Consider the following 17,743-nt stretch of genomic DNA (forward strand, 5'->3'; position numbering starts at 1 on the left):
AGTGTGCCCAGAGAGAGAAATATCTGCCTCTATCTAGGATCGAACTCACAGCCTCCTGATTGTGAGGCGAAAACTCCAACTCTAAGCCATCGCACCACTCCATCCCTCCAACTGGACTGATCAGAGAAATATTGAAGGAGGGACGTTCTCTGGAACTCTGGACCTTGGTTCCCATCTTGGTCGCTCCGGGAGGACTCTCACTTCTCTTTTAAAAGGGATTCTGTCACATGTATCACCTCTAAACTCTTTTGATTTGATTCCCCCCAGGGTTGTTTGAGACCAACGGTTAGATCTTAGAATGGCTTCTCCGCTCCCTTAGAACCGCAATCAAATCCAACCCACGGGGGCCCCATTTCGGATATTTCCTCCCCCCTTGAGTAGCATTTGGACGGTCCGGGAGGGCCCCCCTTAATTTATTATCTTTTAAGTGTGACATTCTCTATTTTATCTGTTGTTAAAAAACACATTGGAGAACTCTTGAATCTGAACGATACAGTTTGAGATGCATAAAATCAATTTTCGCTATGCAGCTGGCGGTATAATGAGAATCCTACCTGGCGCTTTCCGCGGTGAGCGAGGGGGTCCGCCCGATAAGAAAAACGGGAGGCAAACTGAAGGGGAGGGAAGGGTGTGTGTGTGTGTGTGTATAGGAAACTGGCAAGCAAATTAGGAATTATAGCTGCTTGAAAAGAGCTGCAGGGAATTGGGGGAGGGGGGGCAGGTATCCGTAATCTCCCCTCCCCGTGGCAAAAACGGCCCGTTCAGCTGTTTCTCTGAAACCAGAGGATGTTAAAGCCGTATCTGACTCTTGTTTGGTTTACAGGCCCAGCAGGGAAATGACAGACGGGAAATGACAGGAATAATGAATTCCATCCTGATTAGAAATGTCTATTTTTGTATGCATCGCTATTCCGAGAGAGATCCAGCCACCCAAAGAAGGCTAAATCTCTAAGCGCTTTTTGCTTTTTGTTCTTCCTCGTGACGTCTTCCGTGCTGTTGTTGATAAGATATACACGGCCAAAGCTTTTGACTGAAAGACGGAGTGGAATCGACGCATGGGGTGTGTGTGTGTGTCCCGCGAATTACAACCTGCCATTTACAAGTCAGAACCGAGGAAGCTTCTTGGGGGAGAAGCGAAACGTCTTCAAAGAAAAACAAAAGAAAGTCCAGTTGCCTTTTGTAAAAAAAGCCCCTTTGGGATAACCATGTCCTACCTGGATGGCTCAGAATCTCTACAGGCATTCGTTTGCAGCAAGTCCTCGACGTACGACCAGCAATTGAGCCCAAAATTTATGTTGCCCATGTGAGAAATTTGTTAAGTGAATTTTGCCTCTTTTTACGACCTTTCTTGTCCCATTTGTTAAGTGAATCGTGGTGGTTGTTAAATGAGTCACACGGTTGCTCAGTGAATGATGGGCTTCCCCATTCGACGTTGCTGGTCAGGAGGTCGCTAAAGGGGGAATCACGTGGACAATGGAACCGTCATAAATGCGAGTCGGCGGTCAAGCATCCGAAGGTAAATCATTCGTGACCGCGGGGGATGCTGCAATGGTCATAAGTGTGAAACTTTTGTAAGTTGAGGACTATCCTCAAAGTTTTCAAAGTTATAACAACAGTTGAAGGAAGTGGCTTGGGACGAGTCTTTGCTCTTAGGACCCTCGCAGCATCCTCAGGGTTACGTGATCAAAATTGGGGTGCTTGGCAAACGGCACGCCTTTATGACGGTTAACTGCAGTGGTTCGCTTAACAACCATGGCCAAAAAGGTCATAAAACTCACTTAACAACCGGATTGCTTCGCAGCAGAAACTCTGCTCCCAGCTATTCTTGTAAATCGGGGATTACCTGTAATCCAGTAATGAAAGGAAAAGGCTACGGATTGCCAGTTCCCCTGGCAGGTTACCTCTCCGTTCTGTAACAAGCTACCCTTCAGACATGATCAACTCCACGGAAGTGTCTTGAGAACAGAAGCTTTTACAAGCCAAGGATGCCCCTCTTGGATTCAAACAGGGATCGGGAGTGGAAAAGAGCTCTTTGGGGTCACAATATGGGGTCCCCTCCCAGTGGAAGATGGAAAAAGCCAAATGGATGAGGATGTAGCAGGTAAGAATTACACCTGGCTTAAGGACCTCCAGATGAATCGGCTATGTAGACATCAAGCTTGGGGTTGATGGTCTACCACGGGTGCCCAACCTTGGCAATCTTAAATTCTGTGGAGGCATCAAGCTTGGGGTTGATGGTCTACCACAGGGGTACCCAACCTTGGCAATCGTTAAGACCTGTGGAGACATCAAGCTTAGGGTTGATGGTCTACCACAGGGTTGCCCAACCTTGGCAATCTTAAGTCTTGTGGAGGCATCAAACTTGGAGTTGATTGTCTACCACAGGGATGCCCACCTTGGCAATCTTAAATCCTGTGGAGCGTCAAGCTTGGGGTTGATGGTCTACCATAGGGGAACTCAACCTTGGTAATCTTAAATCCTGTGGAGAGATAAATCTTGGGGTTGATGGTTTACCACAGGGTGCCCACCTTGGCAATCTTAAATCCTGTGGAGGCATCAAGCTTGGGGTTGATTGTCTACTATAGGGGTGCCCAACCTTGGTAATCTTAAATCCTGTGGAGAGATAAATCTTGGGGTTGATGGTTTACCACAGGATGCCCACCTTGGCAATCTTAAATCCTGTGGAGGCATCAAGCTTGGGGTTGATTGTCTACTATAGGGGTGCCCAACCTTGGTAATCTTAAATCCTGTGGAGAGATAAATCTTGGGGTTGATGGTCTACCACAGGGATGCCACCTTGGCAATCTTAAGTCCTGTGGAGGCATCAAGCTTGGGGTTGATTGTCTAGTACAGGGGTGCCCAACCTTGGTAATCTTAAATCCTGTGGAGAGATAAATCTTGGGGTTGATGGTCTACCACAGGGATGCCACCTTGGCAATCTTAAGTCCTGTGGAGGCATCAAGCTTGGGGTTGATGGTCTACCACAGGGGTGCCCAATCTTGGTAACAAGACCTACGGAGGCATCAAGCTTGGGGTTGATGGTCTATCATAGGAGCGTCTAACCTTAGCCATCTTAAGACCTGTGGACTTCAACTCCCAGAATTCCCCAGACAGCTTGAAATGGTGGAGTAAGCTAGCTGGGGGATTCTGGGAGTCGAAGTCCCTAGATCTTAAAGTTGCCAAAGTTGGATGCCTCTAGTCTACCATCTCCCTAGTGCTTGTGAATAAGGCTGGTTAGCAATATTAGCTCCAAGCATTAGGCGTGCTCAGGTTCCGGTGCTGGTACCCTGAGCTTCTCCAAATTTTCTCTGAGCCCCCTGCAGCCCTCCCTCATTATTACCCGAATGGCCTCCATCCCGGCTTACGGCTCAAAAGGAGCACGTTCCTTTTAATGACTTCAAACTATTGACTAAGTGGCAATGCAGCAGGGCCATCTCGTCTCGGCGGTGCAACGAGGCCCCAATCGCTGCATCCTCCCGACGGTTGCCAGGGCAACAGCATTGGCCCGGAATTTGATTGGGCGCTCAGGTAGATTGGAAATTGACTAGCCGAGGTGCACTGATGCCTGGGCAGCCACAAAAACAGAGAAAATGCCCCAAATATATATATATATATATATATATTTATTGGTCAGGTGGAAGAAACAAAGACTGCGAGACAAATTGGAGAGCTCCCGGGCTGGTTTCGCTTAAAGCCGGCATTGTGGGGAATTTCAAAAGTGTGGCAGCTGTCAAATTTCAGTCGGAAACAGGCTGAGCAAAAGAATTGGGTACCCTTTCTTTTTGATCGCGAGAGAGGCAAACGGCTGGGTATGCTTGAATACTTTCAAAAGGCATCAGAAGAAGAAGAAGAAAGGGGGAAAAAAATCCCCTTTTACTCTTCTATCTCCTCTCTCCAGCCTCTCCTTTCCTAGGACCGATAAATTTTGCAATTCCAGGGCTCCGACCTTCATTAAAATGCAAGATCCTGGTAGCTTGGCCACACCGGTGCAAAGCAAAAGGCCTTGGGTTCCTTACTCAAGCCCCCAATGCCTTTGCTTTGGGGGTCCACGCTCTTAGGCGGTCTGGAGCGGAAGAGCTTAATGATATGCAGTCTGCAGCCAGACACGTCTGATCTTCAATAATAAAATTAATATGATTTCTTTCCATCTCTCTCTCTCTGTCTCTCTGTCTCTCTCTCTGTCTCTCTGTGTGTCTCTCTCTTTCTCTGTGTGTCTGTCTCTCTCTCTGTCTCTGTCTCTCTCTGTGTGTGTCTCTCTCTCTCTTTCTCTCTCTGTGTGTCTCTGTCTCTCTCTCTCTCTGTGCCTCTCTCTCAGTCACTCTCTCTCTCTCTCTCTGTCTCTGTCTCTCTCTCTGTCTCTCTCTGTGTGTGTGTGTCTCTCTCTCAGTCACTGTCTCTCTCTCTCTCTGTGTGTCTCTCTCTCTCTCTCTCTCTGTCTCTCTCTGTGTGTGTGTCTCTCTCTCTGTCTCTGTCTCTCTCTCTGTGTCTCTGTCTCTCTCTGTCTCTCTCTGTGTGTGTCTCTCTCTTTCTCTCTCTGTGTGTCTCTGTCTCTCTCTCTGTGTCTCTGTCTCTGTCTCTCTCTCTCTCTCTTTGTGTCTCTCTCTCTCTTTCTCTCTCTGTGTGTCTCTGTCTCTCTCTCTCTGTGTGTGCCTCTGTCTCTCTCTCTCTGTCTCTCTCTCTCTGTGTATCTATCTCTCTGTGTGTCTCTCTCTGTGTCTGTCTCTCTGTGTCTCTGTCTCTCTAACCATTCTTTCCTGCTACCCTTGTTGACTCCTCAGGCTTCCTCCAGATCTGGAGTCCCAGGAAACCAACTAGCATCGAAAGTCGAACGGGGAACAGGCTGGTCTAATGCGGGGAGGGACGTCACAAAACCAGGATTGTGTTGGTGTGCCAAAAATTCCTCTTCTGGGACGGTTATGGGTTACGGCCTTCTTGACACCGCGGGCAAGGAAAGGGTTTAATGAGAGGCCACTGAGTGACCTCTCTCCTTCTCTTGGCTCAGGCTGCAGAAGTCATCTTGGCCAGGAGTTGGGTCTTAACGCTCTCTCGGGCACGGGGGACTCCTGACACGGATATCAAAAGTGACCCAGCCACATTGTAATGGCAGGTTTTAATTCCAGGGTGTCACACAGAGAAGAACAGAGCCACTGTGAGTGTAATGGCAAGATAATGTTGTCACTCCCCAGCGGTTCGGTCAGAGGGCAGGCAAAAGCAGCGGGCTGCCAAAGATAATTAACAAGAGGTGAAAGGCAGGTGACTAGGAGGAAGCCTCAGCAGAAACACTGCCGAGAAGACAATTAATCTTCTCTCTCCGGGCCTCCATGGCTGATCTTGGTTCTTCCTGGTTTCTCCTTGCCAAAGAGCTAAGCTTGTAATATTTTTGCTGCCGTTGCTGCTTTCCCTGATCTCTCACGTTCGGTTAGAGCTTAACAGGTTTTTCAGCAGAGGTGTTGGAGTTCACGATGGATGTTTTACTTGGTGGACACCAGCCCTCCCAAGATCAGCTGCCTTCTGGCCCTTGACCGAGGGTTTTCTCCCGATTACAAATATCAGGAGGAAAAGGTTGTGGAAGGGGAAAAAAAAAAAAGAAAGGAAAGAAGGAAGGAAGACAAATGCTGCATTGTTTCAGGGAAAGCCACAAATTGTTGGTAGGAGGATGAGAAGGTTACTTACTCTTCTCCGGTTCCTGAGCTTTCCCTCCCCTTGAGGATCACGTTTTGATCAGATGTTAGGAAACATTTGGAAAGGAGGACGGGATGGAATGAAGCTGACAGGAAAGCTAATCTAAACAGAAGATGGTTGGTGGGAAGGAAGACTTCTCCGAGCTTTTAAGAACTTGCATTAACATTGGCTACCACCTTCTAGGAGCCTTTTAAAAATGCCTTTAAAATACAGCCTCCTTGTTTTGATTTTTCATAAATATCGATGGTGCTATGTCTCACACTCAAAAGTAAGAGTACGGAGGCTCAAAATGTGTGAGTTTTCTGTTTGCCTTCCTCAAGAATAGGCTCTATAATTGTGTTTCCATCAGAGAATTCAACCTTCCTTCCTTCCTTCCTTCCTTCCTTCCTTCCTTCCTTCCTTCCTTCCTTCCTTCCTTCCTCCCTCCCTCCACTGCTCCTTCCTTCCTTTCTTCCTTCCTCCACTGCTCCTTCCTTCCTTCTTTCCTCCACTGCTCCTTCCTTCCCTTCCTCTCTCCACTGTCCTTCCTTCCTTCCTCTCTCCGCCGCTCCTTCCTTCTTTCCTCCACCGCTCTTTCCTTCCTTCCTTCCTCCCTCCCTCCACTGCTCCTTCCTTCCTTTCTTCCTTCCTCCACTGCTTCTTCCTTCCTTCCTTCTTTCCTCCACTGCTCCTTCCTTCCCTTCCTCTCTCCACTGTCCTTCCTTCCTTCCTCTCTCCGCCGCTCCTTCCTTCTTTCCTCCACCGCTCTTTCCTTCCTCCCTCCCTCCCTCCACTGCTCCTTCCTTCCTTCCTTCCTTCCTCCACTGCTTCTTCCTTCCTTCCTTCTTTCCTCCACTGCTCCTTCCTTCCTTCCCTTCCTCTCTCCACCGTCCTTCCTTCCTTCCTCTCTCCGCCGCTCCTTCCTTCTTTCCTCCACCGCTCTTTCCTTCCTTCCTCTCTCCACTGCTCCTGCCTTCCTTCCTTCCTTCTTTCCTTCCTTCCTTCTTTCCCTCCTTCATTCTTTCTCTTTCTTTTTTTCTTTCCTCCCTCCCTCCCACCAGAAAGGACTTTCCATGTAAACCTTACCCTGGGAGGAGGGATTGCGGAGAGCTTGGTGATGTCCTAACCTGTCAAAGTCTTTCCCTCCAAGAGCTTCAGCCCAGGAGGATCTTCTCTGCAAGAGCACGAGGCAGGGGGTCCCTAATCAACATGCCTCTGGCATTCACCTTGATTGATTGCATTTCCCTTTCACAATCTGGCATTTTCAGATCCGGAGATAGAAATGCAGGCATTGTGTAGAGAAGGGAGGGTGGCGGAGGTGGGGGGTCACCCTGCCTTGTCAACTTGAGGCTTTCAAGATAATATTGCCTTGCATGGAAAAATGGATTAAAATGGGAGTAGAAAGGAGACAGCAGCGAATCTTCCAAACTTAACAACAGGAAGATTCCCCTTCAGTGCTCCCTGTTATGGTCCAACAGACAGAAACGGGAAGGAAATGACCTCTGCTTGCTTGGAAGGAAGGGATGGCTATGACCAGATGTGGACTGTTCAGGTGCCGGGCTGAGTTTCCCCAGACACATCAGGCTACAAGAAAATTTGGGTGACAAGGGACTTAACTCTAGTCCTTGTTTTGCAGTCCAGATCTGGTAAGATAAAGGTTCCCCCGCACACGCGTGCTAGTCGTTCCCGACTCTAGGGGGCGGTGCTCATCTCCGTTTCAAAGCCGAAGAGCCAGCGTTGTCCGAAGACGTCTCCGGGGTCATGTGGCCGGCATGACTCAACGCCAAAGGCACACAGAACGCTGTTCCCTTCCCACCAAAGGTGGTCCCTATTTTTCTACTTGCATTTTTTACCTGCTTTCGAACTGCTAGGTTGGCAGAAGCTGTGACAAGTCACGGGAGCTCACCCCGTTACATGGCACTCGGGATTCGAACCGCTGAACTGCCGACCTTCTGATCGACAAGCTCAGCGTCCTAGCCACTGAGCCACCTCGTCCTTCATCCAGATCTGGTAACCCTATCTAAAAGAAATGACTGTTTCTCAGCCTCTGTTGGTCTTCTCCTTCCAGGAAGATTCTATGCATGGTGTTCAACAAGGTCTGTTTTTAACCAGGTTACGGGCATTTGCATCACGTTTCCCTGGATGCTTGCTAGTTCTAAAGTCCTACATTTGCTGTGGAAAGGCTTAATTCTGACTCACTAGGCCAGGGGTGAAATCCAGCAGGTTCTGACAGGTTCTGGAGAACCGGTAGCAGAAATTTTGAGCAGTTCGGAGAACTGGCAAATATCACCTCTGGCTGGCCCCAGAGTAGGGTGGGAATGGAGATTTTGCAGTATCCTTTCCCTGCCACACCCACCAAGCCACACCACGCCCACCAAGCCACGCCCACAGAACCGGTAGTAAAAAAAATTGGATTTCATCACTGCACTAGCCCTTTTCCTGCCAAGGAGATCATCTGTGGTTAGAAATATTACGGAGAGTTGGCTGATCCAGCAAGGGTTGGTTATGCGCTAGAGGGCACTAAAAGAATAAGGGGTGAAAAATTTCCAGAGTTATGGGATCCCCCCGAAACCACGATTGGTTAGATACAAAGCCATGGCCCACTTGAGTAGAATAGCTCCGTTTTTCTGTTGATGGTGCCCTCCTAAGTCTTACTTACATACTTGACCTCTGAATGTTTTTGGTTCTTAGTTTGGGTTCCTTTTCCTTCTCAAGAGACCATAAAAAAACTGGTGGGACCTTTGTTACCTTCTGTCAAATTCTACCAGGCTGTAGATAGATTGTCCCTTTCTCTTCATCCTACTCCACCACTTCCTGATGCAACTTTGCCTAATTTAGCAGCAATCCTGAGCAATCCTTCTCGGTCTCATTTTTAACAGGGTTACTCCAACCAGCGCTGAACAAACAACAAACTCACTTCCGACTCTGAAGCATCCAAGGGTTTCTCGGTGAGGGCGATGCTTTCGGCCAAGACAGCTCCATTGTACTTATTGCAGATGTCCTCGTCCGAATAATGTAGGCCTCCAGGGCTCGGGCGAGGTGGTGATCTGGAACCAGAAAAAGGAAAGGAAATTAAGTTTGGGCTGGCTTTTGATTCTGTCCGATAGATAAAATACATTCGCCAACCTCTCTCTCTCAATGGAGTATTGGGTACCGTAAAAGCTGTGAGGCCAATTGTTTTCTTTCTGGAAAATAAGGTCCTTGTAAGCATTGATGATATATAGGTAAAGGAAAAGGTTCCCCTTGCACATATGTGCAAGTCATCCCTGATTCTAGGGGGCGGTGCTCATCTCTGTTTCAAAGCCGAAGAGTCAGCGCTGTCCGAAGACGTCCCCGTGGACATGTGGCCGGCATGACTCAACGCCAAAGGCGCACGGAACACTCTTACCTTCACACCAAAGGGGGTCCCTATTTTTCTACTTGCATTTTTTACCTGCTTTCGAACTGCTAGGTTGGCAGAAGCTGGGACAAGTAATGGGAGCTCACCCCGTTACGCAGCACTCAGGATTCGAACGGATGATCTGCCAACCTTTCGATTGACAAGCTCAGCATCTTAACCGCTGAGCCACCGTGTTCACTTTGATGATATACAAGTACCCATAAAGGAGAATATTTGTAGCTCAGGGTTGAAATGAGGGGGTCCCTGGTGCTCTCTGGAATTGGTTGGTTTCTTCCAGAAGTTTCATGACCCAAACTAGAAGGGAGTGGGTGTCTCCTTCTCCTCCTTCACTCTGCATAGCCCACTCCCTTCTAGCACTGATGATGTTACCTATTTTGGGTCATGAAACGTCTGCAGGAAAGCAGCCAAGCTCAGGACCCCTCATATATCTATCCACACTTCAAAATATTTCTGCAGAGAGAATTTGCCCAATCTGAAGTTAGATGAAGAAACCACATGAAAGTCACTGTGATTTCCCCTCCCCCAAACTCCCTAAATTTCATTTAGTATTTATATTGCTGTACGTTATCGATGTCATATAGTCAAGCTTTCCAATCTCCTGCAAGTCTATGTGACCCATGTGTCAAAACAGAAATCTGTGTCCTTTTACGCCTTCGTAGAGTTATTCGGGTGATTCACCAACGTTCATGGAGTTGACCATATTTTGAGTGCCTTGATGGGAAAGCTAAAAAACAGCTTAAGCTCAAAGCATTGTCATATTTGACAGTGTGAATCGGACGCATCAGACAAGAACAGGGGTGGGGAACTATAGCCCCTTTATGACTTGTTGGACTTCAACTCCCAGAATTCCTGAGCCAGCAAGAATTCTGGGAGTTGAAGTCCCCATGTCATAAAAAGGCCATAGTTTCCTAACCCTGCGTTAGAGAAGAGAGGTCTGTTACAGTTCTGCAGACAACTCCAGAGTCAGCCACTTCATTTGACTTGTCCAAAGACTCTCAGATGCAACTCAGCTGCAGCAGACTTTTTGCCGCAGGCAAGAAGGAAGCCATAAATGCAAGCTGTGATTGCCCACTGCAGCGCAAAGAAGACAGAGCCTTCACATGTAGCTGTGCTCTTGAGCTTAGAGTCTTGAGTTTTGTTTTTTAATCTTCCCATCCTTCCAAGGGAATATGCATAACTAAGCCTAATGTCAACTGGCAAAGCATCCCTGGCCTGCTCTCGAGTTGCCATAGGCAAGGGGGATGAGAAGCCGGCAAAGCAACATGGCAGCCCAAGACAGGAGCACATTCCAGACATATCTTTCTCAAGGCTGTCTCCCAGGGTTACCCACAGCGGCCGGAGAGGAGTGATCTCTACAACCTGCGAAATTGCTCCGTTGTCGAATGTGATTGATGACACACCCTGGGGGGGAGGGGGGAAACAGGATCATGATTAGGGCCGTAAATTATGTGGGGTCAGAGTTGGCTTCATTTGGGTACGTGCTGACATGGAGCTCCTAATAAATAACTGGATTTCTTTTGAAGCTTGGCTCGAGGCTCATGATTTAATTAGGGCATCCATCGGAACCCTGAGAGCAAGACTGTCTGGATCTGCCTGGATTCCGGATGCTCTGGTGCCACCTCACCTGGTCCCATTCTTCTTCAAGAAAGTATTTTTGACATTGAGATGCCGGCTGTTGAGCTCCAGTGATGTAAACCCCCCATTATCCAGAGTGACAGATTCTTCCACGCCGGACACATTTTTTCCTGGGGACAAATGGCGACAGAATGAGCGAAGGCGTAGACCCTTCTCTGGCTCTGGGTGAAAACAGAGAGGGGAAAAAAATCCCATCATTTTTGAGATAACTGTCAGGCACAAAGGATCAGGACCACACATCACATTCCAGTTAAGATGATTTATTGCTCATGCCTATATGTAAATATCTAGTCAACTAATGATCAGCACTAAATTGACACCAGATAAAGGTCCGCGGAATTCAAGAGGGGCTAGATTTGGAAAATTTGTGGCAACGTAAGGATGCTAAGCTGGTGACACACTTAACTCCACCCCCAGCTCTATCTGCTCTTCTCTTAATCATCAAATCAAGTCTTTATTGTCAGGGCACAACATATGTACAATGAGATTGGTTGAGCTCCCTCAGTGCAACCCACCCAACACAATACAACTCACACTGAAGACAAAAAAAAATCCCTAACCCAATAATCGTATTTACAAAACACCCAGTCCTATTGAATTTTTTCAAAAAAACATAAGCAGTAGGAGACGATGGGACAACTTTTGTTATTGGAAGCGTTCAACAGATGTATTAGACAAGACTTAGAAATAAAAGGTATGGAAATAAAAAAAAAAGAAAGAAAAATACAAATTTACAAGCATTTGCAGAAGGCCTGGTCTTTATCTTAGAAGAACCATTTAGAAACTGGCCCCGAGCTAATAGGAAAAATGGAAGAATTGTGAGAAGTTGCAGGATTGAAAATAAATAAGGGAAAAAAAAAACTATAATATTAGTCAAAAATCTTACGGGCAAGTTGTAACTTTTATTGAGGGAACTTTATGTTTTTTTTCTCCCCCTTTTATATAGCATGTGGTTTTCGTTTGTCTGGGCCTCTGGGGAGGGGTGAGAGAGAGAGAAAAACCCAACTCTTTCCAATGGACATATGGATTTCTTCATCTAACCAATGAATCTAAAGCAAAGATTAAAGCACTGATGTTTTCAGACTTAACAGGTGCTTTCACCTTGGGTGTCCTACACCCACAGAATAGACTTTCAAAGCATGGCCCCGTTCAAGACAGCTTAAAAGAAAAGCTCCATCGATTTGGGGGGAGATTTGCCCCCAAGGAAGTAACTTGAGGATTACGGTTTTGCAGCCTGAATCCGCTGGCGTTCACCGAAGAATATTACTTCCGCTGAATCAAATATGGTGAATGCGAGGCAAACTGGAGCGAGAGAGAGGCTTGGGACTCCATTTAGAGATGGTAAAACGAGTCATGACCTCCTTTCAGACTGGATGAGCACAATTATATTTTGGAACATTCTTTCATTGTTTTTGTTTTTGTTTTTTAAAAAATACCATCCTGTAAAATTGAAAACTAAAGAGTAGAAGTTTCTCCCGAAGGGTCCCTCTTAAACTTTTTGTTAAGACGTTTTTGGTTTCTCATGGAGAAAATGGGTTTGAAAAGTCTCAGGTGGGATGACCTATTTTCCCATTTGGGTGAAAATGGGGCACCTGAAGACCATCTGGTGGGTCCTCAAAGCATCCTAGATGTCCTCCTGGAAGGGTTTCTCTTATTACAACCGCTTGTCCATTAAAAACCTGCGTTTTCCCAGCCGGATCTCCGTGCTACAATGGCTTTCAGGATCCTGCACAGCAGTGGTGGGATTCAAATTTTTTTACTACCAGTTCTGTGGGCGTGGCTTGGTGGGCGTGGCAGGGGAAGGACACTGCAAAATCCCCATTTCCTCCCCACTCCAGGGGAAGGTTACTGCAAAATCCCCATTTCCTCCCCACTCCAGGGGAAGGATACTGTAAAATCTCCATTCCCTCCCTACTTCGGGGGAAGGATACTGCAAAATCCCCATATCCTCCTGATCAGCTGGGACTCGGGAGGCAGAGAATAGATGGGGGCGGGGCCAGCCAGAGGTGGTATTTACCGGTTCTCTGAACTACTCAAAATTTCTGCTACGGGTTCTCCAGAACTGGTCAGAACCTGCTGAAAACCACCTCTGTTGCACAGGTTCTCTGGAACTTATAAGATTTGGCTTCTGTCCAGGAATTGAAACCCAAAGGCTTGGTGAGATCTAAACTTCGATATCGTTAAGGAACACTCTCGTCCTCAGTCTGCCATCAACTTCCCCTACTTCAAGGAAAGTTGTTTCTGCACAACTTCTCCTACCACAACTACCCACAAAGTTTCTGCAAAAGGTGAAGGACGGACCTGCCCTTTCATGTTTGTCCTCCACGGAGAGAGCCTGCCTGTGGATGGCGCGTAGGAATTGAAAATAGCATTTAGCTCGATAAAGTGCCATGCCATTCAAACATTGCCAATCCCAGGGGAATAAAACCTGATTTACTAACACTTGTTAGAAGTGAATTTATTCCTGGGGGAGGCGGTTTTATTGGGGGTGGGGGTGGTGGGTGGAAGGGAACGAGAGAATATAAATCTTTGGCTGCAAATTGCGGAGTTCTGAAGGAAGTTTTCCCGTGTGGGTTTTTATCACTGGCGTGAACAAACGGCGGGCAGAAAATCTCGTTCTGCCTGTGCCAAACACCATAGTGGCCAACATCACGGTTTTGCTTGCCACTTGCTCGTTCTAAGATCTGGTGTTTGTGGAAGGGGGGAACACGAAACCCCCCCTGTTTTTCAGTCCCAAAGAGTTAACGTGCCTGTCACACAGACAGACAGATGGACACACTCACACGGGTTATGGAGTGGCATGTGCTATTGGCAGCTTTTGAAAGGACTTTGTGTCTCAGGCGGAAAGGGCGCACAATTGATTTGCAAAGCTCTGAAAACAGAGTCCGGGGGCTGAGCTATAAATATTTAAGCTTCCCCCCCCCGAAAGAGGCCAAGAGTCAAGGTTGGATGACAGGTGGAAGCGTAGACATGCAGGTATTATTAAGGGCATTCAAGAACGAAGAAGGCAACCCAAGGAATCTAAACAAGCACTTCGGCCTGCAGTAACGATAACTCAGGCACTTGGGATGAAGCATGGCTAGGCAAGGGTGATTTTTTTTCCCCCAACGCGGTGGAATTTCATCCAATGAAACGTAGGACAAAAGGCTATTGAGTAGGGTTGGAGGCAGAGATCGGTCCCGGGGCAAGGCCAGGAGGGGGCCCAAGGATTTGATTAGGAAATATTATTTTTTGGCTTGTCACAGGCTGGGAGGGTCCAAGGCTCCAAGGGGGGGGGGTGGATGGAGAGGAACAGCTCACCTGTGTTGTTGTCTCGGTACTTCTTGGTCTGGTTGTGTAAGATCAACGCAAAGATGACCATCAGGATGAGAATGAGGCTGCAGAGGGCCACCACGAGCAAGAACCACCACTCTTCGTAGAAAGGAGATTCCGTGTGAGCTGTAGGGAAGAAGGACCAACCGGTTGAGGGATCAGCTCTGGAACACTCAAGTTTGCCCCATCTCACCTCATTGAGGCCTCTCTTGCTTTCTTTTGGGAACATCGATTTATTTTGAAGGGCACGCATGGGAGGAACTCACAGAAAGCATACAGTGACCTGTTAGATCTGGAAGCCACCTTTTGCATTAGGCCTTCAGACCTGCCGCGTTTACTATTGTGGGAAACTGGGAGGGGGGATTGTATAATAACATTCCTTTCTCAGAGAGTCAAGGACATCTTGCCCTGCACCTGGAAGGCTGGATCTGGAAGGACTCTCCGGTTGGGACGATGTTTGATTGGACCATGTGATGGACTTGTGGGTGTTGGGTGGGGAAAACCTGGAAACTTTCAGATTCGGATTTTCCCAGATGTGCCAATGTGACATCTCTAATAAAATGTAACTTTGAGGAAACTTAAGCCTCAGAGGTTTATTTCATTGGGGGTGTTACTTGGAACCCTGACACCTGTCTGCTCTTCTACTCAGAAGAAGAGAATACAAAGTTGGAAAGGATCTTGGAAGTCTCCTAATCCAACCCTCTGCTCAAGCAGGAAGCCCTATACCATTTCAGAATAATGATTGTCCAATCTCTTCTTAAAAACCTACAGCATTGGAGCATCCACAACTTCTGGAGGCAAGTCGAGTGTCCCAATGTCAACCCTGCACAAATAAAGACTTCTCCACATGTCCAAGGGAATGCTGAATGGAGTTTACCAACCTGAGATGGCTACAGAAGCTGCACTGGGTTCTCCATATCCAAACTCATTCACCGCCACCACTCGGAACTGATAGCTTACTCCTTCTTTCAGCTGGCCCAGGCTGACCGTGTAGGATGTGGCACTCCGTGGGATGTTCTTCACAAACAGGTCCCACACACCTTCATCTACAAAAGCAGCAAAGAATGAGGAAGTTTGGTGGTTACTTCTGATCATTTCACATGGCTTACCCCAACTTCATTATGAGCAGAGATTAATACCAAATTTAACATTTAAGCTAGGGGTGTCCAAACTTGGCAATTTTAAGACTTGTGGACTTCAACTTCTACAACTGGCTGAGGAATTCTGTGGAGTTGAAGTCCACAAGGCTTAAAGTTGTCAATTTTTGAGACTCCTTCACTAGACCAACAACCAAGAAGTAAACTGTCAACTTGCAAAGCATCCCTGGCCTGCTCTCGAGTTGCCATAGGCAAGGAGGATGGGAAAACGATAAAGCAGCACGGCAGCCAAAAAAAAAAAAAAAAGCACATTCCAGACATATCTCTCTCAGGGCTGTCTCCCACGGTTACCCACAGCAGTCGGAGGGGAGTGATCTCTACAACCCGCAAAATTGCTCCATTGGCGAATGTGACTGATGACACACCCTGGGGGGGAGGAGAGAAACAGGGTCAAGCCCTTGCCGTAAATTATGTGGGGTCAGAGTTGGCTTCACTTGGAACATGCCGACATGAAGCTCCTAATAAATAACTGGATTTCTTTTGAAGCTTGGCTCGAGGCTCATGATTTAATTAGGGCATCCGTTGGAACCCTGACATAAACAATACTCTAATTAAGGAACTACCAATTCAGACAAACAAGCTAACAATAAACCACAGCCTAATCAAGAAACCACCAAGAACACTTCCACCAACTCTGACAGGCACGCTCCCAGTATATAAAAATAAAAGCAAGCCCCACTCCCTTCTAGCATTGATTATGTTACCTAGTCAGGTAATGAAATGTCTACAAGAAAACCACCAAGCTCGGAGAGTACCAGGGACCCCACAAACACATAAATAAATAATCAAGAGTCTCCAGAGGTCCATGAAGTGCTTTCTAAAACCCCTGAAATAACCTTTCATTGGACTTGAGACAAATTATCTGGAACCCTTTTCTCTCATAGTCTTTTACCTGTTCTGTTCTTTGCAGTAGCAGAAAAACCTGATTCATGTGTCTCTAAAGTTGGCTGCCCATAAATTTCAGCCCAGAAAGGTATTAGGTTCTGAGCACCGGTGACATTGATTAATACGCTCTCCATTGCCTATTGTTTGATGATGGTATTTGGCAAGCCCCCAACGATGAGGCGGTGGGCTGGGAACTGAAAACCCAGCCACCTTTTAGCAGTGCAACCTCATGAGGGAGCAGATAATTTCTCCTCTGAAAATCCACAGCGGATTTGCAAGCAACGGATCATAAATTCAGCCAAATGCCACCCCCTCCACGTTGGGATAGGTCTCCGTGCGAATGCAGAGGATCAAATAAAAGACGGGAGCTTTTAATAAATAATTTTACAAGGGTAATAAAGGAAGCCGAGAGTTTTATTTACTTTGAGAGGCAGAGGACGGAGAGGTAGCGACAGAGCCGATAGTTCAGAGCGCTTGCAAAGAAATAAACGGGGTGGCTCGTTTTATTCAGCGCTAGATCCTTGTAACACATAGGGCTGTCGCAGGAAACGTTGTGTTCTGCCCCAGCTACGGACCCCAAAGAACGCAGCACACACAAAGTCTGTACAAACCTTAGTTTACTAAATTAAATCAGTCTTTTTTCAAATAAAGGCTGTTAATTAATTTTCTTAACAGCCTACAAGAATCCAAAGAATAAATAATCGTAATCTTACTATGGTTGGCAGAAAGCCCAGAAGCAATTTGCAGAGAACTAAGATCAGGACGCGAAGGAGAGTGAACGAAGTTGTTCCCTGCAAATTGCCTCAGTCGTTGTCCTTCCTTAAATAGGCTAAGGGAGTGGTCAATTGGCCCCAAGCCTTACTCTCGAGGAGGCCTCCTCCTGAGGAGCCACTCCTGCCTTTTGGCAGCTCTGCGCGCTCGTGCATTGAGAAGAGGCTCCTCCTCTTCTTCCTCTTCACCCATGGAAGCTTCTGGAGGTTCTGAAGGCCCTGGCTGAGTCCCCGCCTCTGGCACCACATCTTCTCCAGCCTCCTCATTGTCTGACTCGAGTGCCAGCTGCCCAGGTTGTTGGCGCAGCACCACACCAGCCTCCTCGCTGTCTGAATCAGCTACTAGCTGCCCAGGCTGCTGACGGGCCACAACTCATGGAGGAGAATTTCAAATTAGGGTTGTGGGTGGGTGGGTGGCATCTTTCTAACCTTTGATAAAAACAACATTCTGGTGGTGGGAACTATGAGAAAAGCCTCCAGAAATCGTTGCAGTGGCTAAATCCATGGTTCAAGAACAACCACTTGTCAGTAGTGGGGGAGGGAGAGAGAATTACAATTGCCTGGGGGAAAAAATTTATCAGTTCTGCTAGCAGACGGTTCGCGTTTTGACCTGAACCTCTTCAGGTCTTCTCTTCAGATTTCTTTCAAGGCAATTTGATACTGCTATTTAACAGGGACTCTCAGAGCTGGCTGGAGAATGGTAGGAGTTGAAGGCCACACATCTTGAAGTTGCCATGGTTGAGAAACACTGTCTCGGTTTGACGTCAATGGAGATGCTCAATCATCCTAGTCATGGTTGTGTCCCAAAGGTGATTTTTTCCAAAAGGCAACAGGATAGTTTTTGATGTTTTTTTTTTTTTTTTGAAAATGTTTCGCTTCTCATCCAAGAAACTGAAGAGCTGAAGAAGCTTCTTGGAGGAGAA

At 47.2% G+C, this 17,743-nt stretch overlaps 1 protein-coding gene across 4 annotated transcripts in view; it reads right to left on the bottom strand.

The window, feature by feature from the left end:
• SDK1 (sidekick cell adhesion molecule 1) overlaps window positions 1-17,743 on the bottom strand; it is a 430,408-nt gene that overhangs the window by 2,367 nt on the left and 410,298 nt on the right. For 2 of the 4 annotated variants that reach the window (XM_060684054.2, XM_087878657.1), the window contains 4 exons: window positions 14,890-15,054; window positions 13,997-14,134; window positions 10,686-10,806; window positions 8,579-8,708 (listed from right to left, as the gene is read on the bottom strand). In XM_060684054.2, coding sequence (XP_060540037.2) covers window positions 8,579-8,708; window positions 10,686-10,806; window positions 13,997-14,134; window positions 14,890-15,054 — 554 coding nt within the window. Of the gene's footprint in view, window positions 1-8,578; window positions 8,709-10,685; window positions 10,858-13,996; window positions 14,135-14,889; window positions 15,055-17,743 lie in introns of all 4 variants that reach the window. The other 2 variants (XM_060684053.2, XM_087878656.1) reach the window with 1 other exon arrangement.

This window comes from Pantherophis guttatus, chromosome 14 (genome assembly GCF_059756535.1).
Source record: "Pantherophis guttatus breed Tessera chromosome 14, ASM5975653v1, whole genome shotgun sequence".
In the NCBI taxonomy this organism is placed as follows: domain Eukaryota; kingdom Metazoa; phylum Chordata; class Lepidosauria; order Squamata; family Colubridae; genus Pantherophis; species Pantherophis guttatus.